The sequence below is a fragment of the Miscanthus floridulus genome, chromosome 8, assembly GCF_019320115.1.
Source record: "Miscanthus floridulus cultivar M001 chromosome 8, ASM1932011v1, whole genome shotgun sequence".
Lineage (NCBI taxonomy): Eukaryota > Viridiplantae > Streptophyta > Magnoliopsida > Poales > Poaceae > Miscanthus > Miscanthus floridulus.
This window is the reverse complement of record NC_089587.1, coordinates 156211185-156229769: the sequence shown is the minus strand read 5'-3', so window position 1 is coordinate 156229769 and position 18585 is coordinate 156211185. Positions and strand designations below refer to the sequence as shown.

Here is an 18585-nt window from a genome sequence, read left to right as displayed (position 1 = left end):
TTCAGCTAATTGGAACTAAAGTTATGCTAATTCTATGTTGTTTGTCTTTCATTAAATTTTCATATGACTTTTAGTGCTAATGTTGTTTTCAAATGGGCTGTCAGATGGTGCCAAACTTTTTTGACATATACAATTTAGTTCCACTCTTGTGGCAGGCGTCGAACTCGACTACAAGAAACCTCTTAATCTATGACGGATTCTTCATGACGGATTTAGAGACCGTCACAAAATATGCACCAGCACTAGCAATACTCGTCCACCCTGGCGGATATCCAACCCAGGCCCAATACCTGTTCGCATATATAAATCAGGCTCAAAACCCTAACCCCACCACCCCGGCTACCTCTCTCGGCCACTCGCCCCCTCCTCTCCACTAGCCGCCGCACCTCCCAGCTGCCTCCCTTCTCACCCACCGCCACCCCTATCCTAAGGACACCGGCGGTGGCTCCCCACCCTAGTCGTCGGCCTCATCCCCACCCAATCGGCGAACACCGGGGGCGGCTCCCCACCCTAGTCATCGCCCTCACCCCCACCCAACCGGTGACAGCTACTGAGGGTTCCCAGCGGGCACAAGGTCGTGGCATCGGTGAAGGAATTCTGGGGCGTGGGTGACGGGGCCACGTTCAACATGGTGGAATTCCGGCGCGCAAGTGGCGGATGTAGTGCTGCTTGGGCTCCTCTACCTTGGCACGCAAGCGACGGCGGTGGTTGGATCTCGCGTGCAGGGGCGCTCAGGCGGCTGGATCCGGGGCGCGGCCCGCGACCTGGCGACGGGATCTCAGAGTTCGGCGGCACCCAGACCGGCTGTGGCGGGGGCAAGGTCGAGATAAAGCGCATCGAGAACACGATGAACCGGCGGGTGACCTTCTGCAAGCGCCGCAACAGGGCCTACGAGCTCTCGGTGCTCTGCAATGCCAAGGTCGTGCTCATCGTCTTCTCCAGCCATGGTTGCCTCTACGAGTACGCTAACAGCAGGTGATGAAAAAGGCCACCGGTCTCTTTAAGTTCTTAATCTCAGCGCATGCATATTTAATTTAATAGAACACTTTATTAAAAAGGTTGTGCATGTGCATATGCATATGTACATGTACGTATACCTTAGATCCTACGCACTAAGCATCAGTTGTTTGCACTATTCAAATCAGAGCAAGTTCGCTCCAAAAGGGGGCTGTATCTTTTGTTATTGTTTCATTCTGTTACCAACCGCATGATGTCTTGTGTCATTTTGGTCTTCCTGAGAAGAGCGACAAGGGGAAAAATTGCATTTGTTCTTTTAATTTCGATTTCCATTCCTCTGTGCTCCTGTGATTTAATTTCTGCATATTAGTATGCCCTCAGCCTGCTGTATGTTTACATAGGCGTAGTACAGAGCTGCTGAGCTCCTTTTACCATCAGCAACATGCTGTTTGATGTGTTAACACTACCCTTTTTCGAACAAATGTGTGTGACGATCTGATTACACCAAGTCAGCTAATACCATCCTAGATTGGTGAATTACTAAAAGGGGTATATTCAGGACAAGCAAGTTGGACTGTGTTTTATTTACTGCATTTATTGATTTACTAGTCTAGTTGCAAACTAGAAAAGAGAATATGTTTATCCTGAACGTGCCACTATTAGCATCCTATCAAGCCAATATGGTTCATTGTAGTAGCTAGATAGCCTTCAGGATAATCTAATGAAACTTTTGTGAAAGATAAATTAATATCCATGCAATACAGCTGAATGAGTTATTCTCGGCTGCTAATTTTGATGCAGAACTGCCGGCCTTGCATTTTAACAAGACTCGATTGTGTAAATAATATACAGTAAATTTAAGAGTAGTATACTATATATGTGTGTTCATACATTCATTCATTCATTCATTCATCAAAATAAAAACAGCAATATAGTACCAGCGTCTTGTCAATTGGATTTGGCTTGGTTGGTTTTGATTAATTCTCTTGCTATTTTGAGCTCCTGTAGTTCCTATTCAGTTCAGCAATATAGTAACAACAAAGTAGTACCCTGTTCAGTTCAGCAATTGTAGTTCCTGTTTGGTGTGCTATCTGCATGTCGTACTTTTCTATTTCAGAATTAGCATCAACTTAGCTGTTAGTTTAGTTTAAAACCTTTAGCTTAGCTGTTTGCTTGCCTTGGTTCAGTACAGTAACCTAGTTAGTAATGTCCATAATTATGCAGTCAGGTGATAACTCTACTCTGAGAATTGAGATAGATGATCTTGCAGTGCAAGCTATTGACTTCCTCACCTTTGACGAGACACAGAACAAATGGTAATGCTACTGTTTGGATTACTGTGTGTCACTACTTGTTTATTTGAACACGCAAGGTATCAACTACTTAACTCTACTTTGGACAGGTTTAAAATGTGTATCACTGTGTGTCAACTATCTGCACTCGCAAGGTATCACTTTTAAAGTTCAGCATGTTGTTGTCATTGGTCTGTGTTTTTCAAGCTCGAAAAAAATTATTTTAGAATTTTCATGTCTTTTAATGTGTGCTGATTTTATATCCTGGACAAGAAAAATGAGGTCTGGCTACTTGTTGATGCTTAACAATAAGTTCTTGATAATTGTTGTGGCTGTTCAGAAATATATCAAGTTGTTACTGCAGCCAATGGAGCAGCTAGCTCTGCTGATCGAGTGTTGATTAACAGTTGTAGCATAGCAGCAGTTCTCTGGCACCTATGGCTACTCATTTCTTTAATTTTTGTATTTGCTTGAATATGTATCTGTGCTTGCATAGGGCCAATGTACTTCTAATATTTGTAGGATGAAGCTAATCTGCACACTGAATTGGCCCTTGCAATCATACATTAAATATGACTCTGCATACTAAGATTAGTGCCATTGTCCTACATGCGTTTTTTTTCTTGCAGCTTGTAGTTAACCTCTTTATAGCTGCATTCTGAAATTTTCAGTTGAAACTTAACAGCTGCAAGAAAATTATGCATGCACCCAAAAGGGCTCATACCTCTTGTTTGCTAAACAAGTTTAATAATTTTAAAAGTGTGCTGGACATTTTTGATAGTATAGCAGACAGTAACAGTAGCACTTATTTTGAGCTAACATCTAGAAAAGCAAGGGTACAAAGTTTGCTAGTTTCTACTTCAACTGGTATGTATCTGTTTGCTACCATAATTCAAAACTGATGCTCCCTTGGCAAATCATATATTTCTCTAGCTGCACTGACTATGACTGTTGCAATGTATTTCTGTGTACATGTGACTTGCATTTATTTCTATTTTTGATGAAATAGCTGCCGGATTATTGAATAGACAGCATCAGTTTTTTTTACATTAATTAATTAATAGATTTTTGTGTTGTAATTTGTAATTCACCAATCGGTAGTGTTACATTGGCTTTGTCATTGCAGTCCTATTTGTTAAGTTCTTTGAATCTCCATTTGATTGAACGTTTCTTTTTCATGGTTGCAGGAAGGGCTTGAGGGCAGTGCAAATTAGAATTGGTGGATAAACAATAATATTGGCAAAGCGCTTGACGAAGGAACATCATTCCAGTTGGCTGCATTGCTTATTGCTGCATGGTGGATAGATAATGTAGGCTGTATGAATTAGTGTTGTTCTAAATTGTGTGTAAATGGCATCTTTGTATCTTTGTATATATAAACATTATTCTACCAAATGGCTGTAAACCCATAATCACGAATGCTATAAAGCAATGTCAACACTTGCCATTCAATAAATGCACCGACATTTCTTACAACAAATAAAATATGTGAGCAAGACGGTGATGTAAGCATCAATGTCATCATCCATGTAAGCCTCCAAGATGATGTGGCATTTTATCCTACGGTTTAGAACATCACAGATATTGGGCTTGGGCTGGGCTAACTAGGCTTTGGGCTGTTCTATGACGGTTTAAGACCATCACAGATTCAGTTAAACTATGATGGTTTTCGGAAAACCGTCACAGAGGTTAATCCATGACGCTCAATCCACGACGATATCTAAAACCATCACAGATATTGCATTGTGACGGTTTTTGGGTGATCTATGACGAAAAATTTTCATCATGGATTAGCAGGATTCTTGTAGTGTCGGATGTTTCACTTAAAAATTGGAAAATTTACGTTACTAGGTAGCGTGCCCGTGCGTTGCTACAGGATAACTAATAATTTATACTAAAAACACACGGATCGCATGATAAGATAACAATACTGTTAAATTAAATACCAACGTTAAAGTAACATTTAATCCAAAAAGCAAAGTTTATGAATTTAACACAGTCACGGAGTGCGCGGCGTCGTAGGCTCACAAACTCTAGAGCTTTCAGAGATTGGGTCGAATCCAACACAGAGCCTTGGAACCTTGCATCTTTTTCTAGACGGGCTTCACTTCGGATGCGCCGGTAGCAATATCAACGATCTCCAGTTGATGGACCAAGTCGTATGGATCCCCATACAATGGCTCAGACATGTAGATTTTGTTCTCCGTATACTTGGATACACTTGTTCCACTGAAGCTTTGATTGAAATATTTAGACACAAACAGTGTCTGATCACCGATGTCCCTCATCCTGGACCAATCTGGCATACGGTCATGGAGGTTGCACTTATAGATCACGCTGCTGTAGGTGAAGCTTGGTGTCTCGTGGAACGTGCTCACCATGGCACCCACAATGTGCAGCTCACTGTTTGATTCTAGGTAGCTACGGTGGTAGAGCCCGCAGGTGGCGACAGCGATGGCAGCAGCGTCGCGGATGGAGTAACGCCGACGACGTTGCTGCTGCAGATAGAGATTTCTCCAGTGCAGTCGATCACCAAGAACTTGTCTTGGCAGTGGACGATGGATCCCATAGAGAACTCTAGTTTGATGTCAAGCAGCGTCCATGCACCGTGGACTCCAACCCGGCAGAACACGACCTCCGTGGAGCACCCAAGCATGGCCATGGCCACGCACTCGTGGCCGGCGGCATCAGGCGGCGCCGAGAGCACGATCTCACAGAAGAACACGTCCCTCATGTCTTATAACTTGATGGCTCTGCCTGCGGCATCCGCGTCCCCGTAGCCATTGGTGGGATGGAGACCCACCGGCCGTGGACCCTAGAAACGTGTTCCGATGAGGACGCTGCCACGACGTATTCGCCTGCTGGCGGGAGCTCAACACAGGGGGCATGGGCACCGGCGAATGGATTCAGCAGCGTCATGGACGCCGCTTCGTCCATGAGCGCCAGCCACCCACACGAGGAGCCGCACGCCACATTGCCACGCACGTCGGGCAATGTCTTGGACAAGACCTTCTTCTTCGGGACGCAGTAGAAGCCGACGTGGTTCGAGCCGGGGTCGAACGGGAGCAGCAGGTGTGGCCCGAAGGGCGCGAAGGGGACGGCGGCGCGCCATGGGGAGCAAGCGGATTGGAAGGACGCCACGTCGTGGTCTGACGCGAGACGCTGTCCGATGGATTCAAGGAGATCCTCTAGCAGGCCGGATCTCCAGTCAGGGAGAAGTAGGGACCTTCTCTTGGGATTGGGAGGCTAGCCATGGAAGACAGATGGCATCAACTATGTTTCACGTAAGAAACAGCAAGTGAGGGCGATGGAACACTTGAGCGTGAAACCTAATAAAAGGTGAAAAAAGTTGTCGCTTTTGCAAATGCAAAGAGGAGAAGTAATTAAATGTAGACAGATTTGGCAAGGTTTTCAGAAATGCAAAGAGCTTCCTTTTGTCTTAATTCTTTTTTCTTTTGCTAGTTGCCATGTATGCTGGTGTATGCAAACATGCAATGTGTATATGGATAGCATAATAATTTTCTACTTCCTATTTTGCTGTGATTTCTCTATCACATGAAAAGCAATATTCAATCGAGGAGAATGACACGATCAATCAGCAATTAAGATGTCGTGGGATCGCAGACGTGGACAGACGGATGAACCAAAATAAATGTGGCATCAAAAAATATCCACACTTTGTTTTTTTTAGTTGTATGGGAAAAACTGTCATATGTTAGTACCTAAAAAAGTTTAGTGGTACGTACCATACTCTTCTAATTTCAGAATTTTAAAGTTTATAGTTGTGAAACTAATTTATTATGTCTTTTATGTAGATTGCTCCTTAGGACGAATGATGGGCGTCACTATCATGCGCCATCTATGAGCTCGTGACTTTGGCCTTTTGGTAAGGATAAATTACTTTATTTTTCACAATGTATTTTAAATTTTTTATTGGTGTTTGTATATAAAACTACTCTTTTGTTCAGGTTTTGTGTACATTTTTCGTTGTCCGCCACTCCGTCCAGACTCCAGAGCGAGCGCCTGCAGCGTGCGTTTTTTTTAGGGTATGCAGCGTGAGCTTGGGGGAGTCGGAAACAGTTTTGGCTTTCTGGGCAAGTATTTACATGGGCTGAGTTGTTACAGGGAACATGGAAGTATCCGATTCCGAGATGGCGAGATCCCAGCCGACCCGAGCGCCAATTCAATCGACACCATGGCCACGGCCCATATATTTGTGGGGTCGTGGGGGCGTCGCGATCATTAGCTTAGCTTAGGGTACGCCATATTGGACTTTGCCCCGCTACCGGCGAACGCAAATATAATTAACCAGGCTACTGCGTGCCATGGACGTCCGCGGCAATAATGTGGTGCCAGAATGCTTTTGGATGACGTACTTGGACGACGGCGTCCCGGTGCCCATCCCGGCCGACAGCGTCGGCCTCACCCCGCGGGCCGGCGGCTTCACCTTCCCCGCGCATGACGGGCACCGCGCGGCGATCAAGCCCGCGAGGCAGATGGATCACTACCGGCGCGTGCGGCGCAATGCCAGGCGGATGCCGGAGGTGGCGGCGCGCCTTGGCGGCGAGGACGTGCTCGTCCACCTGATGTATGGTGACATCGACGAGTGCTGCCGCCTGTTTGCGGCACCCCCGATCGCACCAGCAGGCCTGTACACGAACTGCTACGTACCAAACTGCTGACCGCAGATGCTGCTGTTCGGTCAGCAGCGTTGGATATTGTTGCTGTTAGTTGATCGTCGATCGGGTGTCCGCGAACACGTAGCGATTTGTTATTTCTTAGTTTTTGCCTTTTAGCTATGCTTTGGTGGTTCAACTGGTGAGCCATTTAATAAGCCATTGTTTTAAGTGGAGATATCACATGTGGAGATGTCCTGATTTGTAAGTATCGTACGTGATAACGTGCACCAAGCCTTCTCAAATTTTTATCACATCCTCCACATACGATATCATGATATCTCGACAAGTTTCATGATTTTCAGACTTCGTTTCCATTTTATAGAATTTAAAAACATTTCGTCCGCAAGTTCGTGGTCATGTTTCGTGAACAAGATATTCGAAATTTTGGATCCGTTCCTCGATATTGTCTCACACTACACTCAATACCATGAATATCATTTTTTGAATCATTAAATTCCATTATTCGATGCACGTGCAGTTCAAATTTACATTTTCCAAAAAAATTTAATTAAATGAAATAAATTAACTAAATATAGCAAATAGTTCGGGAAATATACCAAATTTTGACATGGAGTACCAAGTACTGTAAGAGGACTACCAAAAAATTTTGGAGGTCAAAATACAAAAAAAAAATTGGTTTGCCGAGTGTCATATTTTAACACTCGGCAAACATGCTCTTTGCCGAGTGCCAGCTGTCAGGCACTCGGCAAAGTGTTCCCTTTGCCGAGTGTCCGTGGGGACACTCGGCAAAGAGCGTGCCAAATTTTTTTTTAAAATGTTTGCCGAGTGCCTCTTCGCCGGCACTCGGCAAAGTGGTATTTTTTAAAAAATGATGCAATGTGGTTTAGGGTTGAGATTTAAAAAAAAGAAAACACGTTTGCCGAGTGCCCCGATCTGGCACTCGGCAAACCGGCCTCCTTTGCCGAGTGCCAGATCGGGGCACTCGGCAAACGGCCCATCCACTTAGACAAACCGGCCTCCCTCCCTCCCACACACGCACACACGCGCGCTGTCGTCCCGCCCCGCCCCGCGCATGCCCCGCCCACGCACGGTGGCCCGCTCCCGTCGGCATGCCCCCACCGCCTTCGCCCCACCCCCCCCCCACGCCCGTCGATGCGCCCCCGCCCGCCCCACCCCGCCAAGGCGCCCCCGCCGGCGTGCCCCCACCGCCTTCACCCGCCGGCCCGCCCACACCGGCGCGCCTCCGCCGGCCGCCCCGGACACCGCGGCCCGTCGGCACCCGCCGCCGCTCCAACCTCGCGGCCCGCGCCCCGGCCCATGGCAGCGCCGCCCCGGCCCTCTCGGCGCGACCCCAGCCGTCCTCCACGTGCCCCCAACCGCCGTGGCCATCCTCTCCCCATCCCCGGCGCACCTCGGCCGATCCCGACGCCCTCCCAGCCCCTGACACCATAGGTGAGTAGTAGAGTAGCAGTGGTAGTATGTTTTAGTAGAAGTAGAGTTCGGTAGAGTAGTAGTAGTAGGTGGTTGTGGTGGTGATAGTAGTAGTACAGTAGGTTGTTGTGGTGGTAGTAGTAGTAATAGGTGGTGGTGGTGGTGATGGTAGTGGTGGTTGTAGTAGTAGAAGAGTAGAGTGGCGGTGGTGGTGGTGGTTGTAGTAGTAGAAGAGTAGAGTGGCGGCGGCGGCGGTGGTGGTGGTGGATGAATGTGACTTGGCAATGATATGTTGAATTGAATGCATATGTATATGTGGTTGTCGGCCATCATGCCGTATGTTTTTTTGCAGGTTTTGGATACCTCACCATGCAGGGGAGGTTCTGCCGAAATCTTGAATTGAGATAGTATTTTGTTCTTTTTTTGCAGAGAAGAGCTATCGTAGCCGAGCCGGAGTATCTCGGCGACCCCGATCGTCTTTCTCGCCGCTACGGGTCTACCTGCACCGCGTTGCCTCGCCACTGCACCGACCCACCACGGCCCCGCTAGCCTGACTCCACCGCCACCCTAGGTATAACCCCTCTTTTCGTATCATGGTCGTAGATCGCGTAACCCAGTTAGGCGTCTCCCGTTCAAAAGAGATATGGTTGGAGGTATATAGATCTTTGCATATCTATGACCGTATCTATTTTGGATTGTCCACGTTTTTTAGACAGCCCGCGGATGCGTAGATGGGTTAGTTTTCATGGTCTGTTCTGATCCGAGATAGAGTTTCGGCATCACCTCCCTGTTGTTCTCCGGATATGCACTCTTCTTTGGTAGGACGTGTATCTGGAGAATAGCGGGGAGGTGCTGCCAAAATTCTATCTCGGATAGGAGTAGAGCATGGAGACTAACCTCATCTATGCATCCGCTGGTGGGATTAGGACCTATCCTCAACTATTAGACAGTAGGAACACCATGTAGATGCAATTGATGGTTACTTTGCTCGGTGATACATATGTTAGAGGATGGATGACCATCAGTAGATGTACACGGGCCAGAGAAGTCAGAGTGATTACACCAATAAATGGATGAACAAGACCAATGCTTTCTTGAATAGTGCATTTGGCAAGGCTGCTAAAGGACATTGCCTAGTTTTGTGTCCCTGCAGCAAATGTGGAAACAGGAGAAGGGTAAACAAGGTGGAAATGGGTAAACATCTTGTGAAGAATGGATTTACGCCGGATTACACCCAGTGGGTCCACCATGGTGAAGCCCATCGTATGAGAGAGGAGGTGGTGAGACCACAGGTGGAGGCTTTTGATGCTGATGCCAGGGTAGCAGACATGTTAGATGACTTTCACCAAGGACAGTTCAATGAGGGACGTGAGAAGGAGGAGATGGAGGCAGCCACATAGGTGTTCTATGACATGATGGACTTGGCATAGAAACCCCTTCACGATCGGTCAACGGTGTCTCAACTAGATGCCATTGGACGCTTAATGGGGTTGAAGTCCGAGTTAAACTTGAGTCGAGAAGGCTTCGATAAGATGTTGGTTGTGATTGGCACCCAGCTTTCGGAGAGCCACATTCTACCAAAGAGCATGTATGAGTCATAGAAACTCCTTCGTGCACTTAAGATGCCGTATGAGCAGATACATGCTTGTCTAAAGGGGTGCGTCCTATTTAGGAAAGGACACGAGCATGAAAAGTTCTGTCCAAAGTGTAAATCCTCGTAAATCCTCCAGGTACCTAGAGGTAGACTCTGATGATGGCTAGAAGAGGCAACTTATGATCTCCATGAAAATCCTACGGTACCTTCCATTCCTACCAAGGATCCAACAGCTATACATGATCGAGGAATCCACGAAACAGATGACATGGCACAAAAATAGCAAACGGTACAATCCTAACAAGATGGTACATCCATCTGATGGTGAAGCTTGGATCCACTTTAATGACAAACATCATGACAAAGCAGATGAGGCTCATAATGTACGTGTCATGCTGGCAACAGATGGGTTCAATCCTTATGGAATGATGGTTGCCCCATACACATGTTGGCCCGTCTTCATTATCCCCCTTAATCTCCCCCCCCCCCGTGTCTCCTTTCAATGACATAACATATTCTTATCGTTGATAATTCCTGGACACCCAGGGAGTAATATGGGTGTGTTCATGGAGCCCGTATTTGATGAATTGGTCCGTGCTTGGGACGAAGGGGTATGGACATACGATCAAGCTACAAAGACAACCTTCAAAATGCACGTTTGGTACCACTACTCCCTGCACGACTTCTTGGCGTATGGGATATTCTACGCCTAGTGTGTTCACGGGAAGTTCCCATGCCCAATATGCAAGGAAGGTGTGAGGTTCATTTGGTTGCAGAAGGGTGGTAAGTATTCGTCGTTCGACAGACATCGTTAATTCCTACCTCTTGACCATCCATTCAGACAAGACATCAAGAACTTTACAAAAGGTGTCAAAGTGACAAACCTTGCACCGCGGATGATGAATGGTGCCGAGGTTCATGCTTAGATAGATGCTCTCGTGCCCAATGAAGAAGGTGGCTTTGTGGGATATGGTGAGCAACATATGTGGACTCATATCTCGAGCATGACGAGGCTCCCTAATTTCGATGACCTTCTTCTGCCATATAACATTGATGTAATGCACACTGAAAAGAATGTCGTCGAGGCACTTTGGGCAACACTCGTGGATACTAAAAAGTCTAAGGACAACCCTAAGGCTAGAGTGGACCTAGCAACGTTGTGCGATAGACCAAATCAAGAGATGCAGCCTCCTAGTCGTGGCAAGACCGGGAGAAGGCCTAAGGCTGATTTCGTCTTGAAAAAGGACCAAAGGAGGGAAGTACTTGAATGGATCTAGATGCTAATGTTCCCTGATGGGTATGCAGCGAATCTAAAGAGGGGAGTGAACTTAGGCACTCTGCGAGTCAACGGGATGAAGAGTCATGACTACCACATATGGATTGAGCGGCTTCTTCCGGTGATGGTTCGAGGCTATGTCCCGAAGCATGTCTGGCAAGTGCTGGCAGAGTTGAGCTACTTATTCTGCCAGCTTTGTGCCAAGGAGCTCTCTCGGACCGTCATTGATGACTTGGAAAAAGCGGCACCCGTGTTGCTCTGTAAGTTGGAGAAGATCTTTCCACCCGGCTTCTTGCCGATGCAGCATTTGATTGTGCACCTCCCATATGAGGCACGGATGGGGGGCCATGTTGGACCATTGGTGCTATCCAATCGAGAGATGTCTGAAGAATCTTCGCAAAAAATGTTGAAATAAAGCCAAAATTGAGGCTTCCATTGCAGAGGCATATATTCTAGAGGCGGTGTCAAACTTCACAGAGAAATACTACACTGAGAACCTTCCTAGCGTTTATAATCCACCCCCTCATTACAATGCTGGCAAAAATGAATCAAACCTCAGCCTTTTCCAAGGGCAACTTGGAAGCGCAAGTGCATCGACCACTAAGCAATTGAAAAATGAAGAGTGGCGCAGTATCATGCTATATGTGTTGACCAACCTTGTCGAGGTGCAGCCATTCATTGGGTAAGTTCTGAACGAACTTGTTTCATTTCACCGTATGTCCTTGTTTCTTCATCCAACCCCCTTGTTTCTCATTGGTACAAGGAATTTCTTCATCAATCCTGACATGGATCAAGGCAACCTACCCCGCAAGAAAATGATACCCTTCTTTCATAGGGTGCGGGACTAGAGAGTCCCGATTTCATTTGTTGGTTCAAACAGAAAGCCCAAACTGATGCGCATATAAGTGACGAGCTGAGACAGGTTGCAAACAGCTATGCCATTAGGGTCAAGTCATTTACCGGTTATGACATGAATGGATATCGTTTTCACACAGCAAGCTACGAGCAGAGTCGGCCTAATCGAAAAACCACAAACAGCGGAATTGTTATGCCCAGCACTGATGGACTCAACTATTATGGAAGAATTGAAGAAATCTATGAACTATCATTCTATGGTTCCAAACCTCTTACTCCTATCATATTCAAATGCCACTGGTTTCATCCTGGAGTAATAAGATGGACCCCTAAGCTTGGGCTAGTCGAGATTCGACAGGATTCCATCTTTCCAGGAAAAGATGTCTACATTGTGGCTCAATAGGCCATCCAGGTTTATTATACACCATACGCGTGCAAAGACACCAAGCATCTTAAGGGTTGGTCTATTGTGCACAAGGTATCACCACATGGTAAACTACCTGTCCCAAACAATGAAGATTACAACTTCAACCCAAACACATATGATGTAGAGTTCTATCAAGAAGAGGGGCTACAAGGGAGGTTTGACATAGACTTAACTGAAGAGATAGGAATGAAAGTAGACAATGAAAGGGATGATGATGAGGATGCTGGAGACAAGGTGTGAAATCTGAAGGACATACAAATGCTTGAGCGATTACATTTAGGCAATGACAATGAAGACAACATTCCTCCTTTAGATAGTGTTGATGAGTTGGACAATGTTGATAGTGATGACGAGACCTATGATCCAGCTAATCTCAATCATGAAGATTATTTCTAATACATGTAATACTATGTTTTTTGTAATTATGTTTTGTTCATTTTGCATATATTTCTAATACATGTATTACTATGTTTTTTGTAATTATGTTTTGTTCATTTTTGCACCTATTTCTAATTATGTCTTGTTTTTCTTTTTTATTGCAGGTGATTGAACAAAGATGGCAGCGACCGTCATAGGTCTATGAACTCAATTTACCAAAGACCACGCCGGCTATAGGAGGAGGTGGAAGGGGCGACGGAGGGATCGGACAGGAGGAGGAGGAGGACCGCTAGCCACAGGAGGGGGCCGTCTCCTCCCACGCCATGTGAGGAGGAGCTAGAGGAGGAGGTGGCACTCGTGGACGAGTCGGATGAGGAGCTAGTTTGGCAGACGGATGAGGAGGAGGGGCCGCATGAGGACAAGTCTCCTCCCATGCCATGGGAGGCGGTAGGCACGGGTTCTGCTTCCTCCGATTCCTCTTCAAGTGTCTACTTGCGAGGTCCCACGAGCCTCCCACAGGTTCCGCTTCCTCACCAACGCCCAGTGATTCGCCCCGAAGGGCAAAAGTAAGTAACTTTATATGTTATCACCACTACTTCATATGATATTATGAAAAAAACTAATAATTTTTCTTAATCACTTGTGCAGGAACTGGGTGGTTGTGTTGGGTGGTAGCGCACAGCTTGTCAATGGCATCCTGGGTCTTCTGTGCAGGAAACACTTCACTGGCATTATCACGTATGCATCTGTCAACGAAATATGGTCGGTAGTCTACCTAGGGGTATGCCTAAGGTAGTAGATTATCGGCAGACAGATGCGCAAGCTACAAACAAGATGGTAACGCAAGACCGACACGAGGTTTTATCTAGGTTTGGCTGCCATGAAGGCATAATACCTATGTCTTGCGTCTGATTGTATTGCTGTATGTCATTGAGAGATGTTTTTGAGAGATGTTTTTGAGAGGGGTCCCCTGCTCGCCTTATATAGTCTAGGGCAGGGTTATAGATCTGGAAACTAATCCTAACCAGTTACAATTGCCATAGGTGGCCAGATAGGGATTCCTATTCTAACCGACCAGGATCTTGCTTGATCTCCAAATCTGCCTTGATTCCTTGCGCGGAACTCCGAATAGATTGGTCGGGCCACGCGTCGTCTTCTAGTGGGCCAGACCCCCTGGTCTAGGCCAGCCCAAGCCTAGCTATAAGGGTATAGGGGTTAATACCCCCACAGCTAGTCCCCGAGCACCATGTATTATGCTGCGACACGCCGTTCAATCTCCTTCGGCTAATGCGATCCATCTTCATGTCATCTCCAACTGGTTGAAACATTGACCAAGCGAATGTGCCAGTATTCTAGTCAGAACAGAGAGCAGTAGACCATGTTTATAGCCAAAGATTCCGGTTGTCCGAAGAATGCTTGGTGCTCTAAAGAAAAAATAAAAATATTTCTTTCCTAATCAAGTGTGCCCACTTGTATTTTTGAAAAGAAATGTAAGTAACCCTTGTATAGTAGTAGTTATAGCCAATAGTCAGGGCATAGTGGTCAAAAAACAAGCACATTCACCGCAAGGTGAAGTGTGCCCACTTAGTCCCTGAGCCTGGTAGTAGGTGACATAGGCACGTGGTGCCAGGGTCTAAAAAGAATTCCAAGTTAAGTTGAGAATCCAATCGTCGTACAGCCGATACGAGATGCACCAGCAGGTGCATCGTACCGATGTAGTCCCCAAGCTTGCTGGAAGGTGAGGTATGAGCCTGGTAGCAGGGTCTAAGTGAGAAAAAATAAATGCCTCTCAACTGTATGTGAGTACCGATCACATGTAGCCAAGGAAAGCGGTCGGGGTAGTCCCCAAGCGAAGCATAGGTAAACGACAAAACCCCAAGAATAACCGTAGTCAGTTTAGTCCCCGAGAACGAGGACGATCGAGACCATCCTAAGCATGAGAGTGGTCGGAACAGTCCCCGAGCATGATGGTGGTCTGGACAGTCCCCAAACATGATGGTGGTCTGGGCAGTCCCCGAGCACAATGGTGGTCTGGACAGTCCCCGAGCTCGAGGGTGGTCTGGATAATCCCCAAGCACAAAAAGTGTAGTAAAAAACCATATGCCTATTATTTCATGTATTTAATTATTCATTTGCTCTGACAAGTCTGATCTGACACGTCTAGTCAAAGAAGTAAATGGGTATAGCATGTCATACTGCCTTTTTGTCTTGTCAAGCAAACAGTTTGCGTGGCACCTGTCAGTAGGTGCATCAGCGTGGGCCCTCCCACACTAGCAATGAAGAGGCGCATATATTGGCGTAGATCTCGAGGCTATGAAAACAACCATCTACGGCGCATGCGCATATCTCCCAAGAATCTCGGGCAGACGAAACAACATAACTCTTGGGTTAAATACAGTATAGGATAGGTAAGTTACTTTTTACTGAACCCTATTGCCATTCGCAACCACAGCTTTCTTCTTCCTCTCACCAACCCTAATACATCTGAAATCATCAATCAATCTACCACCATTTCCCCGTTCGCCAGCAAGGCCAGATTCATGGTGAAAAGTGATGCGCAGAAGAAAGCCGAGGTCATGGCGAAGGAATGGTGGAAATCGAGAAGCAACGAGCAGACCATTGAAGACCTCGTCAGCATGGGGGTACTCCACAACAAGGAGCTCGTAGGATGGCATGTGCCGGAGGGCAAGGGGTACCCCGATCCACAACCAGGTGAGATTGTGGTGTTCGAAGACTTCTTTAAATGGGGATTTGGGGTTCTAGTACATCCGTTTCTTCAAGGGCTCTGTCTTTACTATGAGATTGGGATTTGCAATCTGCATCCCAACTCGATCCTTCTTGTCGCCACGTTTATACATCTCTGTGAAGCATATGGCGGCTTCTAGCCCCATTTTGATTTTTTCCACAATCTTTTCTGTTTGTAGAAGAAAGGAAGCGGTGGTTCAAAGATAGCCGAGGGTGTGTACCTCAACCTCCATGATGGCATGAAAGCTGAGTACCTACACTGCCCATAGAACACATCGCTCGACGACTGGTACAAGAAATGGTTCTACAACCACGAAGAGCCAAACATGATCACATTGTGCGACATGGGCTACATTCTGGAGAAGAGGAGAAGCTGGTCAGAGAAACTCGAGCACCAGGAACAGATTCCAGAAATATTTGGAATGATCCTGTGGAAAAAACTATATGGTCCAAGCATGGTCGAGAGCTTCATCAGCCGACGGATCCAGCCCTGCCAGAGGAGAGTACATCCTAGCTATGAATATCAAGGTAGCATGGACCCGACGAGGACAAGGTAGGGGCGCTTGACAAAATCAAAGTCAAAGCCAGAATTGGAGAGCTATTTAACTTAGCTGATCCAAATTATGCCAGATTGAGCGACATCGAGCACACTTTCAAGCTTGCCCGACCTCCCCCAAAGGTAACTCGTCTTGCCCTATACCTATAGTCTTATATTGCGGTAGGAAAAGCAGAAACTTACTGTGTGCACTCATTTTTGTTACCCAGGTTAATGGTCGGGATAGAGCGACAGTGTTTGTGTCGCCACCCCCTGGAGTGGGGTGGCCATAAGGAGTTGGTCCCACCAACCAGACCAGCGTCGATATCGAGGACGAGGACGTCAACTAGGCGGTGCTCGGAGATGGAGAGGAGGCAGCGGCCCTAGCTGCTAGTAAGCAGTCGACTGCCCCCAAATAGTCGAAGAAGAGATCGGCAACCTCCCTGCTCACCGGGGGGGGGGGGGGCGCTAAATATTAACGAGCCCAAAGGAGGCCTGAAGGAGAGACCGGCCAGCAAGCATCGATAGAGCGACTTGTCCCTCGAACGATGATGCAGAGGAGGGAGAGGATGCAAACACCTTTCGACTTGTCCCTCGAAAGAGGAGGAAACAACTGGAGTCGATGGGGCAAGGTGTCTCCTCCATGCCTATGGGACCCACATCATCGATGTTGGTGAAGGATGCAACTGGGTCGACCTCAGGAGTACCTAGGCAAGGAATGCGATCGGCGATGGAAGCGACAACCCGACCGAGCACACCACCGACCACTGTAGTGTGAAGGACAAGCGGCGGAGGGGTCGAGCACCAAGGCCCAGTGATAGTGTTGGATGTAGAGGGAGACCAGGAGTCATCCGCACAGCACGTGGAGCAAGTACGACCGAAGAGACGCGCCTTCGCACATCATTCCGCGCTTCTAACATGTAAGTATTTGTAACCTTATTATAAGTTAGCAATTTGCATTTAATATGATTGCTTTCTGAACTTATCACGGATGTACTAGCTCGGCGTCCACCAAAAGTCTAGAACAGCTAGCTAGAAGTGGCATGGCACCGCCAATAAGTGTAGAGCAGACTGCCCAGCAGTCGACCATTGAAGAACCCATAGTAGAAGATCCGTCGGGGCCTCAGCAAACAAATAGTCAAACGACAGTCCCCGAGCAGACGGTCGAGGAAAGAGCCAAGCCGAGCATGAGTGCTCTAAGCGCTAAACCTACTGAGGGCAACACCTTAGCGCCAAGGGTAATGGAACAGACCAAGGAGCAGTGGCTGGAGGTGAGAGCACAGACTACGTTTGTCGACACTGTAGCCCGTGGGAAGGCCATGGTGATCGCAGAAGCTGCTGACGCTGGACCAGCACCGAGACCCGAAGAAGAGCCCGAAGAGGACGAAGTGGAGGAGGTCCTAGGCCATCAGCAGGACAAGCGACAACATGTGTATGTGTTGCATTGGCGGAACGACCAATGGGTTGTCCATGAGGAAATCCCAGAGGTCGAAGAAACCAAGAAAGTTGAATAGGCGGCGAAACGGCTGGTGACGGAGGTGCAGGTAAGCTTCGCTTAACCCCCTGATCTTGCTGTCTAGTCACAGCTGTCTTACTTAGCGATCTGCACACAGGACTTAATGAAGACCGCAAGGTACCGCAAGAAATGCTTCGACCAGATCGAGGGGATCGCTGCAAGCAACAAGGAGCTGACGGCGGAGGTGGAACGCTTGCGCCAGCGACTTGAAGCCACCAACCATGAAAAGACAGTGCAAGAGTCCTAGAACCAGAACCTGGTCATCAAACTCAGTAATAAAGAGCAGGAAAGAACAAGTAAGTAGGCACTTTACAATGACTACTAACAAGTGCTGTTGCGTTGTTGGTAGTAACAGCTGTAGTGTAGGCTTAGAAGCCGAAGTGGTCCGTCTCCGAGAGGAGAACAGTTATGAGGTCGTGGAGTGTGATCGCCTAAAAGAGGACAATAGAAAACTGGCACAAGACCAGTCGCAGCTCCGGGACCACATGACCAAGATGACAGAGGAGCTGAAAGGTAAGTTTTCCAAACCCCTTTGCTCATTTTTGTTGCCTACCGTAGTTTGGCGTAATGTAGCATCTTAACAGCATGTGTGGTTTGCAGTTATAAAAATCAATGCGAAGAAGCATCTAGAGGCCGTGATAAAAGACCGTGATGGCTGGAAGGCACAATGCCAAGAGATCACTAAGGATCGTGACACCTAGAAAAACTGGTGCCAGGAGGTGGCTATGGGCATTTTGCTGGTCCTTAACCTCATCGATTCGGCGCTAGCAGAGGACGTGCCAAGGACGCTGCAGCTGGGATTGATCGAGAGATGCCAAAGGGCATGGGGATGGTTCCAGGAGTTCGTGAAGGAGGCGGGAGAGTACGCAGGCGCACATGTGCTAAGCATGGTACATGCTCGCTACCCCTTGATCGATCTCAAGTGCCTGGAGGCTGGAT

The 18585-nt window shown here is 47.3% G+C and overlaps 2 protein-coding genes across 4 annotated transcripts; both read left to right on the top strand.

Moving 5' to 3' along the window:
- Nucleotides 1–570: 570 nt before the first annotated feature.
- On the top strand, nt 571–3696 carry LOC136473808 (floral homeotic protein AGAMOUS-like). Of its 3 annotated transcripts, none has more exons than XR_010762731.1 (4): nt 571–975; nt 2186–2273; nt 2360–2404; nt 3437–3696. XR_010762731.1 is itself a non-coding variant. In XM_066471442.1 (2 exons), the coding sequence occupies exons 1-2, from the start codon at nt 629–631 to the stop codon at nt 3474–3476; spliced, it is 387 nt and encodes a 128-aa protein (XP_066327539.1). In that variant the 5' UTR covers nt 571–628; the 3' UTR covers nt 3477–3696. The 3 variants fall into 3 exon arrangements, 1 of the variants encoding a protein (XP_066327539.1); XR_010762730.1 differs by having other exon boundaries at nt 2182–2273; XM_066471442.1 differs by lacking the exons at nt 2186–2273; nt 2360–2404.
- A 4302-nt stretch (nt 3697–7998) lies between these two features.
- Nucleotides 7999–8728, top strand: LOC136470053 (leucine-rich repeat extensin-like protein 3). The gene is made up of 2 exons (XM_066468026.1): nt 7999–8341; nt 8673–8728. Exons 1-2 carry the CDS (start codon nt 7999–8001, stop codon nt 8726–8728), a joined length of 399 nt encoding a protein of 132 aa, XP_066324123.1.
- Nucleotides 8729–18585: the final 9857 nt, after the last annotated feature.